Source organism: Dermacentor andersoni, chromosome 1, assembly GCF_023375885.2.
Source record: "Dermacentor andersoni chromosome 1, qqDerAnde1_hic_scaffold, whole genome shotgun sequence".
In the NCBI taxonomy this organism is placed as follows: domain Eukaryota; kingdom Metazoa; phylum Arthropoda; class Arachnida; order Ixodida; family Ixodidae; genus Dermacentor; species Dermacentor andersoni.
Genome location: NC_092814.1, coordinates 96,660,466 through 96,675,767, shown reverse-complemented (window position 1 = coordinate 96,675,767; position 15,302 = coordinate 96,660,466). Strand labels below are relative to the sequence as shown.

At 49.8% G+C, this 15,302-nt stretch overlaps 1 protein-coding gene across 1 annotated transcript; it reads left to right on the top strand.

Moving 5' to 3' along the window:
* Positions 1–13,394: 13,394 nt before the first annotated feature.
* LOC126543285 (uncharacterized) lies at positions 13,395–15,027 on the top strand. Its single transcript, XM_072287692.1, has 2 exons — positions 13,395–14,179; positions 14,958–15,027. The coding sequence occupies exons 1-2, from the start codon at positions 13,500–13,502 to the stop codon at positions 15,025–15,027; spliced, it is 750 nt and encodes a 249-aa protein (XP_072143793.1). The 5' UTR covers positions 13,395–13,499.
* Positions 15,028–15,302: the final 275 nt, after the last annotated feature.

Genomic DNA, 15,302 nt, shown 5'->3' with positions numbered 1-15,302 from the left:
TCATTAGCCTTACTTCAAGTTACCGCCACGTAAAATAAACACGTAAAGAACCGTCTAATTTTGAGAAGCAGATAAAGAAGCAAGTGGTGCTTGTAGAATCTAAACTGCAGTGTTATGTCTTCGTGTTACTGGCGAGCGTTTCTGTGAAGAAATGCAAACATTCGATATTATACCATGAACCACTCGTCGTGAGCAAACCTGTTTCAGCGGATTAAAATCAAGGTAACTTTTGTAGATGTCATATATAGCCAGCGTTTGTGACATACTTGTTGCACCGCGGCAGGTATGGTATCATAACTGGTTTCTTATATACTTGGAATGACTGACAGTGCAGCTTGCGAGGTCTGTGGCACCGAAGAAAACATCGACCACCTGCTGTGCCACTGTCCAAGATATGCCTCAGAAAGACAAGAACTTGCCAAAGCTTTCCAAAAACTGGACAATCGGCCGCTTTCTCTGCAGGTGCTGCTAGAACACCGCCCCCATCGCCCGTCGGCCCATAAAGCGGTGAAGGCGCTTTTGTGTTTCTTAAGGACGACGGGTTTGTGCGACCATCTGTGACTATTAACGCGATTTCTGTAAGACCACACGCGTCAGCGAACTCGCCGCAATTTCCTTCTTTCCTTCCCTCCTCTCTCTCCCTGTGATCTTTGTTTTCCCCTTTCCCATTCCCCCGGTGTAGGGTAGCCAACCGGACGTTATTCTGGTTAACCTCCCTGCCTTCTACTTTTCTCTTTCCTTCCTATATACTATGTTTTTGCGGTTGTCGATCCGGCATGAAAAACCCGCAATGGGCTGATCTGCGCTCCTTCGGCTGGCTCTGTAGCGTTGCCTTTGAGAGCTGCATTGTCGTCTAAGAAATGAGCTCATTGAATAAATTTTTGCGAATTAAGACGTCGCAAAAATATATTTGAGACGGCCGTCATAAGTATACAAGCAGAGAGAACGAGGGCGAACAAACGAAAACACCGCAGAAAGCACCCGGACACCGCCCGAACTATAGTCACTGTACCCAAACTGTAGCAGACGACAGGCGCGAGTCCGTGCCCTGACGTCACGCGAGCGCGAGCGGCGCTCGCAGCGCCCCTGTAGTTCGTTCTCGGGGCTAATAGCTTTTCTTGGCTCCTTGCTAAGTGTCGCGCCGTTGGCGCCGTCCGCAGTGAGAGAGGTGAGCGAGACGCTACGTGCGCTTCCACCAATGATACAGGAGTATTTGATGACGTGACGCTAAGCTCGTTTTCTTATAATGCCACCAGATGTCATTGCCCTCGTCCTATCATTAAAGCCCCTTAAACTTCGTAAAGTAGCGACACTCTCCTCCTCCGCCTTCACTCCTCCTCATTTCTCCTCTCTTTCACGCTCCCTCCTTGACCGTGGCGCCGCCTACATTGCTCGAGCGTAGCAACGGCACCAACATGCGCTCCTTGCCACTGCGTAGACGCTTCTCGAGCAAAAATGGCGCGGATGCGCGGCGCGAGGGCCCACGTGATCCTATTAGGCCAATGGCGACGCGGCGTCGGCCTCGGCCAGAGCGCGCGAGGAGGAGGCGGCATTCTTCAAAGCGTGGCAGTACTTTACGAAGTTTAAGGGGCTTTACCTATCATGGCTGGCGAGGCCCACTGATTGCGCCCGTCGTCGTTACATCAACGTCATTCGTTAGTCATTTCATCGTAGTCATGTTGTCGTCATTCAATCGTGATTATGACGCTGTTGTCATGCCATCGTCGTCATGCTGTTGTCGTCGTGCATTTGTTGTCATGCCGTCGTCGTGAAGCCGTCGTGGTAGCTCCATCGTCCTGATTCCAGCTTCCCCATCCGATTATCGTCAGGTCATCGTCGTGACACAGCCGTAGTCACGCCATGTCACGTGATCGTCGAGATATAGCCGTCGTCGTCATCCCATTGTCATCATGCCCTCGACCTTACGCTGTCATCATTGTACGGTCGCGATAATTTCAGAATCGCCATTGCGCCTTCGTCATGCATTCCTTGTCATACCGTCATCGCGATACTGTTGTGATTATTCAATCGCCGTCATTTCAGCTTCGCCATTCGTTTATCCGCATATCGTCATCGTCACATCATCGCCATACACTCGTCGTCATCCCATTGCCTTCATGTCATCGTCCTCACACCTCCTTCGATTTCCATCAACGTCATTCCTTATTTGTCATTCCATCGTAATCATACTGCTGTCGTCATTTAATCACGATTATGGCGCCGTTTCCATGCGGTCGTCGTCATGCATTCGTTCTAATACCAGACCCCGAGCACTCTCAAGTTCCAGCGATTCTATGCCTTGTGGGGTCTTGGGGTCTCACAGGAGTACCGACCACCGCGGGTTCGAGCTTAGCGAGCCACAGGGCCGCGTCAGCCGTCAGCCTCTAGCGCCGCTGCGCGCGAGCTCAGGCCACGAGGGGCTACCGAGCGACGCACGCAAGAACACAGTATTGCCCTAAATTGACGGAAACCGTTTATTGTCTCCAACGGCACCCAACACTGCACGAACGCCCGGTCCCGGGACGGCGGGGAACCAAAGGGGTCCCGCACCAAGGGCGAAAATACAGTTAGGGGCGCCTGTAGCACGTCGCTGCGAGAGCACAGGCTCAAGCTGGGACGCGCCGCTAGGAAAAGTCCCGGCGGCTATGCTACTCGCTCTCGCGATAACCGATGGGTCAACTCGGGAGAGCTCGGGCAATCTCCTTCGGCTTGGGCCTCCGATGAGTGCGGCTCGGCGTGGTATGACCTCGCGCGAGCACTAGGCACCCGTTCTTCGGCTTAGCGTCAGGATAGGAACAACACGAGGTACGCGCTCCCCGCACGGGCAAAGGCACCGTGCGTGAGCTCAGTCCTAGTCACAAAGGTGTCGGCGGACGAGAGGAAGCATGTACGTACCAGGCGCTGTCCCAAGGAGCAAGAGAGTCGCTACCGTCACGGCAGTAGCCACAAGGGGCCGCTCCGTGACGTCACTAGCTCCGCCCTCACCGCGAACCAGCGCAAGTGGAGCGCCACCGCCAAAACTGGTTCGGAGCAAGGACGACGTGGCAAAAAGGATTGCAGACATGGGTGAAATGCGCCCGCGCAATGGCGCGTCGAATTCCCCAAATCCCCACAGCCTACCCAACGATAAAACCTCTTCCTTCGTCAAGTAAGACCAATTGCTACAACGAAATTAAGAATAAAGAAACAAAATGAATTCGAACGGAAAAACGTTGGCAGTGGTGATGGTGGAATAAAAGCCATCTCTAAAACCACATGTAGAGCCGACATGGAGCACTGTAGACATTCGGAAAATTGCGATTTCGCGAAAATTTAATTCCAAGCAAGCCACATCCACTATGCGCATCGGTGGTCCCGGGATGCGCCTTCAATTGGGGCGTTTCTTCACAAACGGAAATGCCACCGATCTCTCAGGTCTCATGCGCTTCATGTCGCGCAACACAGACAGATAATCAGTCAATGCGTTCATAAGGATGATAAGGAGTGATGATGCTGTTATGTGTCTCATTACGGTTGATAATGGTTCGACGCGGATGGATGTGCTAAAATCGATAAGGGCTTATAATGGTCGGAGCAATTCTGATAATGCTATTAAGTGCCGATAAGGGTTGATAGGGATTGGATCAAGTCCGATAAGGTAGACAAAGACGGATAAGGGTTGATAAGGATCGGATAGATTGCGATAAGGCTGACACCGACTGATAAGGCTTAATAAGGCTCGGATCGAATCCGAAAAGGTTGATAGCAACTTATAAGGGTTGATAAGGGTCGTATCTGGTCCGATAAGGTTGATAACGACCGATAAAGGTCGGATCAAGTTTCATAACATTGATAATGGCAACGGGTTGTGTGGAGCTGAGCAAGCGGCACAATGCTTATGCATACTTAGACAACTCACAAAGGAGTTTTCGAGTGAGTTCCTTTCTGTTAGGGGCACTCAACGTGGTTAAATATTCGATCTATAAATGCACATATAACCGACAAACATAGTTAACACGTCCTTTTTTTACAAAATAAGTAGGTCATTGTTTTTATTGGACTTTTCTTACTAAAGTATTTGCTTTATTACTTGAAAAAAGGTTTTGAGACCTCACTGACGTGCGCTAAGCAGCAGCCCATTGGTATCGATTGCAGCCCGCGCCGTTTATGGGTTCTAATTGTGTACGGCGGTAATATTTTCCAACGGAGTGGTCGTTTCCTTTGAGCAGCATCACGCAGTTTCGTCTTAAAGCAGTGTTCTTTGGATAGCAATAATAGCCAATAATAGCCAACTCACCAAGCGAACGCGTTTAAGACGGTGAATTTTATTGGCTGCATCATTTCACTGACAAAACGGCTGCACGGTTTCCATCATTAGTGATCTGCCGCGTCTGGCCGCGTAATGACGTGCTGCTTGAAAAAAAAATGTGCTATATAGCGCGAAAATTCATCGCTTAAACCGAGCACTGTCTGTTGGGAGACTTCCCACAAAAGCGGATCATCGTTGAGCCTCAGGGCGTGCTCACCGGTGAGTACAAAAACCACACTCATAAAAAAAAAAGCTCGTCATATCCACTAATCAAATACTAACAGATTACTTGTCACAAACAGTAATATAATTACCGGCAATACAATGGAGCCCATTCGATTTATCAGTGCCGCTTGCATTGCCATATCAAGTCGGTGGTATTGTAAAAGCATAAGAAGGTAAATTATTGCGTATAAAAATGATAAACGGCGTCCTTTCGCTATATATTAAGCTCAATATTTGGTAAAGGTAATGCTTACCAAGGACATTACGGCACAATGACTCCGAGTACCAAAGTACTATCTAAGATATATAACTCCATAAAGCAACGTACGATAAGCAAGAGCAGGCAATGCTCGTCCTGTCTTATTCCTTAATCATCCGTGTTTTTAGCGCTTTTCTTCGAAAGAACGCACCTACAGAACAGCGACAGGGCGCTACGCGACACGTACTGGAAGAGGTACTTCAAGGGCATTTATAGTCTTGGTTTTAGCGAGCACGTGTTGCACCGTTGAGTGCCTATGTATTTGGATGAATAATCAAAGCTTTGTACTATATATATAAGTTCTGTGGTGTTCTGTCGACATATATGGGTGCTAAGACGTCGCACGTAACTGTTCGTCCAACATAATGATCAACACCGCAGGTTATGTAAATTTTACATAATACTGTCGCATTCATAGCCTAATAGACCCCGACTACACGAAGTAGTAGGAGCTTAGTAGTTACTTGGTAAAAGCTGCTAAGAAGCCTTTCTGGCTAGTAAATGCAGAACTTACTAGCCGCTGGCTAGTACAGAACTAGTAAGAAAGTAATAAGATACATGATAATCTAGTAAACGCATGCATTTACTAACTATTTATTTACTTTAACTTTAAGAATGCACTGCTTCGCATTTTCATCTTTGAATTTCTTTGCGTGCAAGGGGGATAAAAGAGATTCCTGTAGGCATTTCTTCCATGTAGAAAATAATAATAACTTTGTAGTTATTGCTCTTCAAAGGCAATTCAAACGAGGCTATTAAGTTTGTCACGTTGCTAAAATTCCTAACATGGAATAGAGCATAAATGATAAATAGCTTTGGCTGTTTCTGCATAAATGATCCACCGCGATAAGTTCACTGCACATTAGTGGCAAATGTACTTCCAGTGCTAGAGTAATTGCACTTCAGATGTAAAAAAATATGACTGTGTTCATTACTAGTATTTGGCAGAAACAACTGTTATTTAATCGAGGCTTGACAAAGCACACCCCATACAAGGGCACCATTGAAAGAAATGAACATGTAAAACAGTGTTGTGCGTCTGTGCTTTGATGTCATGGAGCGTTTTGTGCACTGTCCTTATTCAGACATGTATTACAAACTCAGCCACGCTTCCAGCATAGTAATTGTGACTATGTTGTCTTTCGACTCCAGCTTCGAAGACGCTGCTCGTATTTGTTGATCTCTTTGCACTTTATTGTCACTGGACGTACAAGCCAACAGCGAATGTATCACCACTGGAATCAACATAGGCCAGAATCCTCACAAGGTATGTTTCTGAACACTTAAGCTAGAACCGTAATTTCTTTATTTATTGGACTGACTTTGGTTTCCCCATTTTTTGCTTGCGTGTTTGTTATGGCTTCATCATTTCTCTTTTCAGGAAGATGGACAAAAGAGAGCTTATTGGTGTGCAAGCTGCCCATGAGAAGCAATAATAAGCTCAAATGGCAACAGGTCTTCTTGAACACCGTGTCTCACCATGAAATGTTTGGAAGTTTACCAGATAGGGGGCGTGAGCCCTATCAGGAAAACAGCAGTGTATTGTTTTGTATTATACCGAGCAGGAATGCTAAAATCTGACATACAAGCTTACTTGCAATTAGTGCCGTTTTATGATGAACATTGAAGTAACATGTCGAGTCCCGCCTTGTTTATTTTCTAGTCATTACAACAATGACGACCAGAACAGAAACAAGGCACCAAGCTCCTACTTCCTAATGCACAAACTTTGTCATTTGCAATTTTCAAATCAGTTTGGCGGGTAATGTCACCGCGTATCACATGCTCCCTCACAACGGTAATTTGTTACATGAAAATGCAAAGAATTTTAAAACGATCAAAAGCGCTGAATGCAATTTTCAGAAAATGATGCTTCGATGACGGAATCTCTGCAATCACTATTACATGGTTCATGAACAGTAAGCATGGAATCAATAACTAGCCTAGCCCTGCGCAGTAATATAAGAGATGATAAAAAAGGCAAGCTCACACAACCGGCCTGCTCCACATTTCGCAAGCATGAGAAATCACTAAAAACATTCTTTCTTTCCCTTCAACCAGCAGATGACAAACCTGAGAACAGGGTGTTCCCAAAATATCTTTGAAATATACTCGGAGAATATTAAGTCCGGCTTAACATTCAGCCAATCAACAGCGGATGAACAAAGGAAACATCAGCGTGGGAACTTGTCTTCGTCACGGCCCTCACAAATGTGTTTGCATGTTGAAACGTAGGCTCGGTGCTAGGGCTTCCCTTGCTCACATCTGTTATCTGCTTGCAACCACCTTGCCTTGTTTGAATACATAAACCGAGATATTTTTTTCAATATGAAACCGTAAATGGCGTGTTTCAAGGATCTGCGAGTATTAGTTGGGCTTGCTTATATGTTTATTTAGTGCATTTAGTTATTCACACAATCTTTGCAGAAGTCATGGTAAGCACTGTTGTCTCCATAACGTTCCTGGCTTTCCTATGAGTACGTTACTTGTGTCAAAGCGCTTACTGCCGCACCTGAACACTAAATGTGCAGCAGAAATATCAAGAGCATCCAATACGTGCTCGAAAATTTCTCCATAACGTTCTCTTATGATTTTTTTCCCTACACTACGTGCCTCTTGCTAATGTGTTATGGAAAGAATGGGATATTGCAGCTCGGGCTTCTCTTGCTGACACCAAACCTTTGTCGACCACTTTATTCTAGCTGAAGTCGGCGAACGCGGACAGTATTCATATAGTGATGAACACGGCAACCAGCACTGTACCCAACTGCTCTACGAGTGTAGACCAGCATAAATGTCGTTATCTGAAGCTTCGTTCTCCCTGCTTGAAGCGGCACGCCAAACACGATGAGAAAAATTCGCTCGATTTCGGCTTTCAATTTCGTTAAATCTATGACTATCTGTTTTTCGGTATGCTGCAAACTTAGTGACTCACAGCATTACATCCACATAACCCGTACGAAAATTGTTGGCGTGTATTGCTTCATTCACCATTGACAATAAACAATGTAAGCTTACTTCTTTGAAGCGTTTGTTTGCCAGTTGAGGCCTATCGGTCACCTGGCGACATAATAAAGATACTTGTAGTCCTGTTAGAGTACCGCACGCACGAACACTGCCCCGGCAGCGGTAACAAAACGCGCAAAAGCATTGAGCGAGCAGCGCGACCAGCCCCACCAGCGGCTACCGAAGCTGCCATATGACTCAATAGGTAATCATGATGATATTAGTTTTGATTTCGACAGCGCCCTCTCTCTGTTGTATACTTTAGTTCACGACGCCACTGCTACTCTCATTTCCGTTGCACTATGGAAGGTACAGTTTCCCTTGTCTAAGTAATATAATTGTTCTGTGGTCATAGCAACATCGTGATGCTGTCGGGGTCGTTGCATCGTCATACTTCCAGCTTCGTCATCCCATTATCTTCATGCCATCGCCGTCATACACTCGTTGTCATCCGATTGTTTTCATGCTATCGCCATCACGCTGTTGTCGTCACGCCATTGTCATTCCATTATTGTCATGCTGTCGTCATCATATTGCCTTCGGCTGCGCTGGTGGAAGGAAGGAAAGAGAAAAGAAGAAGGCAGGGAGGTTAACCAGAATAACGTCCGGTTGGCTACCCTACACCGGGGGAATGGGAAAGGGGAAAGGGCTGCGCTGGTGAATGCTTAAAAAGCCAGCGAGCACTCGGGCATCATCGAGAAGCGTAGCAATTTAACAAAAATGTGTAAATATCATTTACAATGAAATGTCATGGAAGAGGCAGGACCTTCAGAGAGAGATAGAGAGAAGGAAAGGCAGGGAGTCACCCGGTTGGCTACCCTACACATGGGGAACGGGAAAGGGGCAAAGAAAGATTCGTGAGCTCCAGATTGCAATCAAAAACGTCCAGCCGGCACCGCAGCCGAGCAGTGTGTATACGAGGCGCGGCGAAAGTCTGGTTAAGTGCATTTCTCTTCTCACTGGTCCACTCTTTGTAGGCGCACGAAGTAGCGGCGCAAGCCAAGTCGCAAGGCCGTTGAAACGCCTTAGGCTAATAATTAGGTAAAGTGCACTTGAATGTCTCCATGTGAATAATTTCAAGCTACGTCGCAATGGATAATCGTCGCAATGGGTAAACGAAGTTGTCGCTCACCGCTTCGTTGTCCTACCAGCTTCACAGCGTGGATTGGAGACCAATGTTTTTCTTTGAAGTTTTGTAATTGATCAATTACATTTTTTACTCGGTACCACTGACTGTAATCCTACTACTTTCTTTTCAGGTGTCAAACACATGAAGCCAATTTTTTTTAAATAAATGTTTCCGCAGGATAGCTTGTCATCATGGGTGATGCCCGCTGCTCCTGCTCTCTAGGTCAAACAGTGTCATAAAAAATTCGAGGACTCATAAGCACGTTTTATGAGTTGTGAATGCGAAAGCATTAATGTCCAACTGAACGCCGCTGAGGGGTCCTTCAAAGTATGAACTGCTCGCGGACAAGCGAGCGCGTTGAGACAGTTGAGACGCTTGGCCAACGCCTCATAGATAGTACAAGGCCGGTGCACAGCGATCCGGGACATCGTACTACCTTGCTCGACAGCCGTAGAATCTGATGGGGACGCTCCCGAGTAAGCCGCAGTGCTTTTGACGTCACCGTGTTCGCCACACCGGGCTTGGCAAGGGAAATTTCGGTACAAGTAGTATGATGTCACAAAGCAGAGTGCGCAGGTGTGCTATGCAGGAGGCGCTGGTGTAGCCCAGTGGCCAAGACTGTCGGCTTGTGAACGTGGGGTCGCAGGCTCGAAACTCGCTACCGCGAACATTCTTCCTTTCGAATTTATTTTGTATACATTAATTTCTTTATAACGATTGCCGAGACGAAATTAGAACCCTGGCGAGGGCTTGCACGGGCAAGGAATGCGCGGATAACACAGGCACCCGAGAGCGAGGGTGACGGGCATCGCTGCGATGCTCAGTATTTGTTTCCTCAACGCACCAGCAGGTGTTGGCCGACGAATTAAACATGGCGCTGCTATGGCTAGATAGCGATAGCCACTGCGGGAAATGCGATATTCACTTGAAAAAGAGCTACGGAAAGGATTTAAAGAACTGAAGCTGTCTATCGACTTCTTCAGCCAGCAGTTCGACGGCATGGCCACGCGCTAACCAAATGGAAAAACTCTGCACTTAAGAACGAAAATACCGCCCTGGCTTCTCGGTGTGAATCGCTCACACAGCTCACACGTAGCTCAGAGAAAATCATAACAAGTCTCCAACTGTATTCTATAAATAAGAACATCGACCTGAAAGGCATACCATCCACAGAAAATGAAAGCGGTACAGACTTGGTAAATCAAATTGGGTATGCTTGCGAAGAAGACATCAGGGAAAATGACATTGAAATTTCTCACCACGTGACCTGGCAAGATGGAGGGTGCCCAAACATAGTCGTCTAGTTCCGGGCACGTGCCCAACGCGATGCACTTCTCGCAAAAGCGTGCAAAAAGCGAATTGTCACCTCTGACCTTGGTCTTGCGGATAATTCACCCGTCTATGTTAATGAGCACTTGTGTCCGGTCCTCAAAAAGTTCCTTGGACAGACGGCTGCCAAAAAGAAGGGGAAAAAATGGAAGTACACATGGGTAAAGGAAGGCAAAATACTCGCAAGGAAAACTGACAATCGAACGTGCTCTGTGTGACTTGCCATGAGGAATTAGATAAAATACAATAATCAACATTTAGGATCAACGCGAAGCGTTTCTTCTGTGTCGGTTGTGAATGTGAATTGTCTTCACGAAAGCTTATCAGCCCTAATTGGAATGGCTGATAGTCTGCATGTGATGTTTGCGGGTGCGAGGAGAAAATTGACCACTTATTGTGCCACTGTCCTCAATTTCGGGAACAAAGACAATATTTGCCCAACACATTGAGGAAACTAGATGATCGTCCTGTGAGTGAGCAAACAGTATACTGGGGCACCGTCCCCACCGATCATCGGCTCAGAAGGCAGTGACGGTACTTTTGTGCTTTTTAGAACGCCTGGTTTGCACGAGTGGATTTTACTCAAGTACTTTCCGTGCACGTCTCTATAGCCTATCTCTATCTCCCTTCTCTCTCTTCCCCGTCTCCCTTCCCACAGCGTAGGGTAGCCAACCGGACTCTTGACTGGTTACCATCCCTGTCGTCCTAATCTCTCTCTCTCTCTCGCAAATAAGAGAGCTGGACGATTTGCGGATGTTTAAGAGATTTAGGAAAAAAAGTGACCGCACTTCTGCCACAAGCCAAAAAGCATTACCTTCACAATCTTTTCAACACCGAAGTGGTAAAACATAGCGACATTCTCTGGAAGGGACAACATGGTACTCAGCAGGAGAAGCGCAAACCGCAACCGTGTTCCAGAAATAACCGTGGATGATGTATCAAGATCCGGAACAACTCTAGTTAACTCTCTTAGTTCATTTTCCACAACTTTAGCTAGCAGTCCTCATGATTCACGTAGCTTAGGTTATCCCACAGATACTAACTGTGATAGCGCATTCCTGAAAACAACCAGTGCAGATGAAATTCAAAACACGTTTCTAATGTTCCACAACAGCATATCCCGAGATTGCGATGATATACAAATTGGAGCAGTAAAATACGTCATACATAATATATCTCCTATCCCTGAGCACATCTGTAATATCTGCTTTGCACAAGGCAAATTTCCTAATGCAATGCAGTTAGTAATAGTGAGTGTCATCTTTAAAGGTGGCGATAACAAAGAAATGTTGAACTACAGACCAATATGTATACTTCCTTTGTTTTCAAAGGGCATAGAGAACTTAATTACCAATATAATGACTACGTTTTGTGACAAACATAACACACTGACAAATTCCCCATTTGGATTCCGCAAGGGTCATTCAGCAGAGTTAGCACTACTAACCCAAAAAGAACTAACCTTGAATGCTATAGAAAGCAAGCCTTTAGCCCTAGGTGTCTTCGTTGACTTTTCTTAAGCATTGAATAGCATTAATCACGAGACATTAATAAAGAAACTTGAACTCTATGGCTTGTGGGGATTTGGGGAATTCGACGCGCCATTGCGCGGGCGCATTTCACCCATGTCTGCAATCCTTTTTGCCACGTCGTCCTTGCTCCGAACCAGTTTTGGCGGTGGCGCTCCACTTGCGCTGGTTCGCGGTGAGGGCGGAGCTAGTGACGTCACGGAGCGGCCCCGGGTGGCTACTGCCGTGACGGTAGCGACTCTCTTGCTCCTTGGGACAGCGCCCGGTACGTACATGCTTCCTCTCGTCCGCCGACACCTTTGTGACTAGGACTGAGCTCACGCACGGTGCCTTTGCCCGTGCGGGGAGCGCGTACCTCGTGTTGTTCCTATCCCGACGCTAAGCCGAAGAACGGGTGCCTAGTGCTCGCGCGAGGTCGTACCACGCCGAGCCGCACTCATCGGAGGCCGAAGCCGAAGGAGATTGCCCGAGCTCTCCCGAGTTGACCCATCGGTTATCGCGAGAGCGAGTAGCATAGCCGCCGGGACTTTTCCTAGCGGCGCGTCCCAGCTTGAGCCTGTGCTCTCGCAGCGACGTGCTACAGGCGCCCCTAACTGTATTTTTCGCCCTTGGTGCGGGAACCCTTTGGTTCCCCGCCGTCCCGGGACCGGGCGTTCGTGCAGTGTTGGGTGCCGTTGGAGACAATAAACGGTTTCCGTCAATTGTGGGCAATACTGTGTTCTTGCGTGCGTCGCTCGGTAGCCCCTCGTGGCCTGAGCTCGCGCGCAGCGGCGCTAGAGGCTGACGGCTGACGCGGCCCTGTGGCTCGCTAAGCTCGAACCCGCGGTTGTCGGTACTCCTGTGAGACCCTAAGACACCACACTGGCGCCCAACGCGGATTCAAAGGCTCATTAAGCTTTTGTCTGTGCTTAGCCGAGTCAGTACGCCTTTGCATATTGTACTCGCCGCGTTATGTCTGCTAGGCCTAGTGACCTTTGTCATTTGTTAGGTGACTTTTGCCCTTTGTTACCGCGAGCAGACGCCGCGTTGCTCGATAACGGGGCCAGTGCTCCCCTTGAGCAGCGAACTTATGCACCCTCACCTGTCGCAGCCCCCTGTGGGGACGACAACACGAGGCGCTACGTACCAGCTCCCATTGGAGCAGTAGCGTTGTTTGGGAACGGGGCCAGAGCCCTCCCCGAACAGTGCACACCAGCACATTCGTCTGCCACGATTCCCTTCGGAATGCAGGGCAGTGCGATGTCGCAGCGCTCTCGATCGGCTCCCTGTGGAGTTTACGGAGCGCAGCACGGAAACGGGGCCTTAGCCCTCTCCGACGTTTGCCCGCTGGCTGCTCCTCAAATGAGCAGCCAAAACCAGTGGTCTGCCACGGCCCCCTGTGGGGACTACAATGCTGCAGCCACGAATTTCGCTCACTCGTCTCCCTTTGGAGCGCATTCGGTTGTGCCCAGTGGCGCAACCTTCGAGCGCGCGCCTGTTTTGTCGACGCTGGCTGCAAGCGGCCTAAGCAATTCACGTATAGCTGCCTCAAGTGGCGGCTGTGAACGACAGCAGGCGCACCCCGCTAGGAGCCCGTTTTGCTCTGGGGCTGGCGGCGCCGCGGCCGGTATCCCTGTGGAAACCGCGCCGCTAATCGAGCTGGACGACTGTTCACCCTTGCTCGACCGCGCCGCTAACGCGCCAACGGTTCCCTTTGGAGCAGGCGCACAGACGCTGTTGCAAAACGCCGCCGAAATGATTCAGTCACTCTCGGGGGCAGTTAAGGCGCTTTCGGCTGTACCGAAATGCGCGCACCCCGCTGTACGGTTGGCAGTCCCGACTTACAGCGGATACGGTGACCTGCTCAGTGCCAGGGATTATTGTGACTCCCTGGTACGCTACCAGATGGCAAATCGTTTGGAGGATCAGGAGGTGCTGGAACGCGTCGTTCCCGTAGCACTTACTGACACGGCGGCTAGGTGGTACCGGCTTTCCGGATACCGTGCAACAACCCTCGAGGAGTTCCGCGTGGCATTCCTGCGCGAATTCCTACCCGCTGACTACCAGAGTAGGATGCGGCGAGAGCTTGAGCTACGTACACAAGCCCCTGACGAGTCGCTTCAGGAGTACGTACGCGCGATGCAAGACCTGTTCTTGGTCGCTGAGCCCAAAGCTTCGAACGAGGAACGCGTCGAACGGGTGATCAGGCAGGCACATCCGACCTTTTCGGCGTACCTGCGCGGCGGCCGCTTCCGAGATTTAGAAGAATTGGCCGCCGAGGCAAAGCGCATTCAAGGCGACATTCTCGCCGCGCGAGCCTATCGCCCACCGCCGCCCGCCAGCGAGGCCCTTGAGCCACGCTGCGCGTGGGGAGGGCCTGTGCCCCTCCCCGAACGGCAACAACCCGGCCAAGCTGCCTTTGCGGCTACAAACGGGTGTGCATGGGAGCTGAGCGCGCGCGCTCTAGATCCCTACACGTACGGGAGGCGGGCAGCCTGTGCTGCACCACCGCCCGAAATGCATGCGCAGGGACGCCCTTCGACCCAACGCATCGCAGATGCGGACGCTCGTGACAACAGGCCCTTTGGTCATGCAGCGAGTCGACCCCGGCAGGGAGCTGAGGCCGCTCCGCCTCGGGAAAGGTACCGCGGCGGAGTGCGCTGTTTTCGCTGCCAACAACGAGGGCATATAGCAAGGGACTGCACCGCGCCCAGGCCTCCTGCGAGGTCGGGAAACGGGAGCGCGGGTCGCTCGTGAAGGCACGGGTGACCGAAACCTTGCTTGTCCCCTCGGCGTACCGAGCAGGTTGTGTTGCTGGGGCGCACGCGCCCTTTATTCCGGTGACCATTGTCGGCCGCGAATTTCCTGCGCTGCTGGACACGGGCGCAAGCGCTTCGTTGTTCGGCGAAAAGGTGTTATCCCACTTGCAGAAGCACTCAGTGCGCTTGCGGGATTGCCGAACGACATTCAATCTTGCGAAAGGCGTGGCCCATTCGGCGGGCGCCGCAAGGCTGACTGTCAGGTGGGGAGAGCGAATGAGACGCACGCGTTTCGTTCATCTCCCCGGGCTCAGTGTTCCTGTGATCCTCGGAAGGGACTTTCTCCTTAAAACAGGAATCGTTGTGGACATTGCGAATGGCGGCTATTGCGACGGACCGTTCACGTTGCTAAAGCCGTTCATCAGCCCGCCGGCGTCCGATCTTGCCTGTGCAGATGGGGCGTCGGAAACGTGCCGCGCGCCGAGTTCGGGGGCAAGCCCTCGAGCTGTGCGCTCGCCTGCTAAGCCTCCCCTTTGGGAAGGAGAGGCACGGCACGAACCGCGTCGCGCGCAGAATTCGGGGGCAGGCCCCTGCGCTCTGCGCGTGTCGACTCAAACTCCCCATTGGGATCGAGCGACACGGCACGAAGGGGCACCACACCCTCTGGCCGCCTGTGCGGTTCATTTGGATGATACACAGAAGGCTCGCTTGTCGGCACTGTTATGCCAGCACGAAGAGCTCTTCACCGATCAACCTGGCTGTACCGATTTGGCGAGCCACGCGATCGAAACTGGAGACG

Coding starts and splice junctions, on each gene's coding strand:
- LOC126543285 (XM_072287692.1), top strand. CDS start 13,500: ATGATTCAGTCACTCTCGGGGGCAGTTAAGGCGCTTTCGGCTGTACCG. Junction 14,180..14,957: donor GCCTTTGCGGCTACAAACGG/GTGTGCATGGGA, acceptor TTGCCTGTGCAG/ATGGGGCGTCGGAAACGTGC.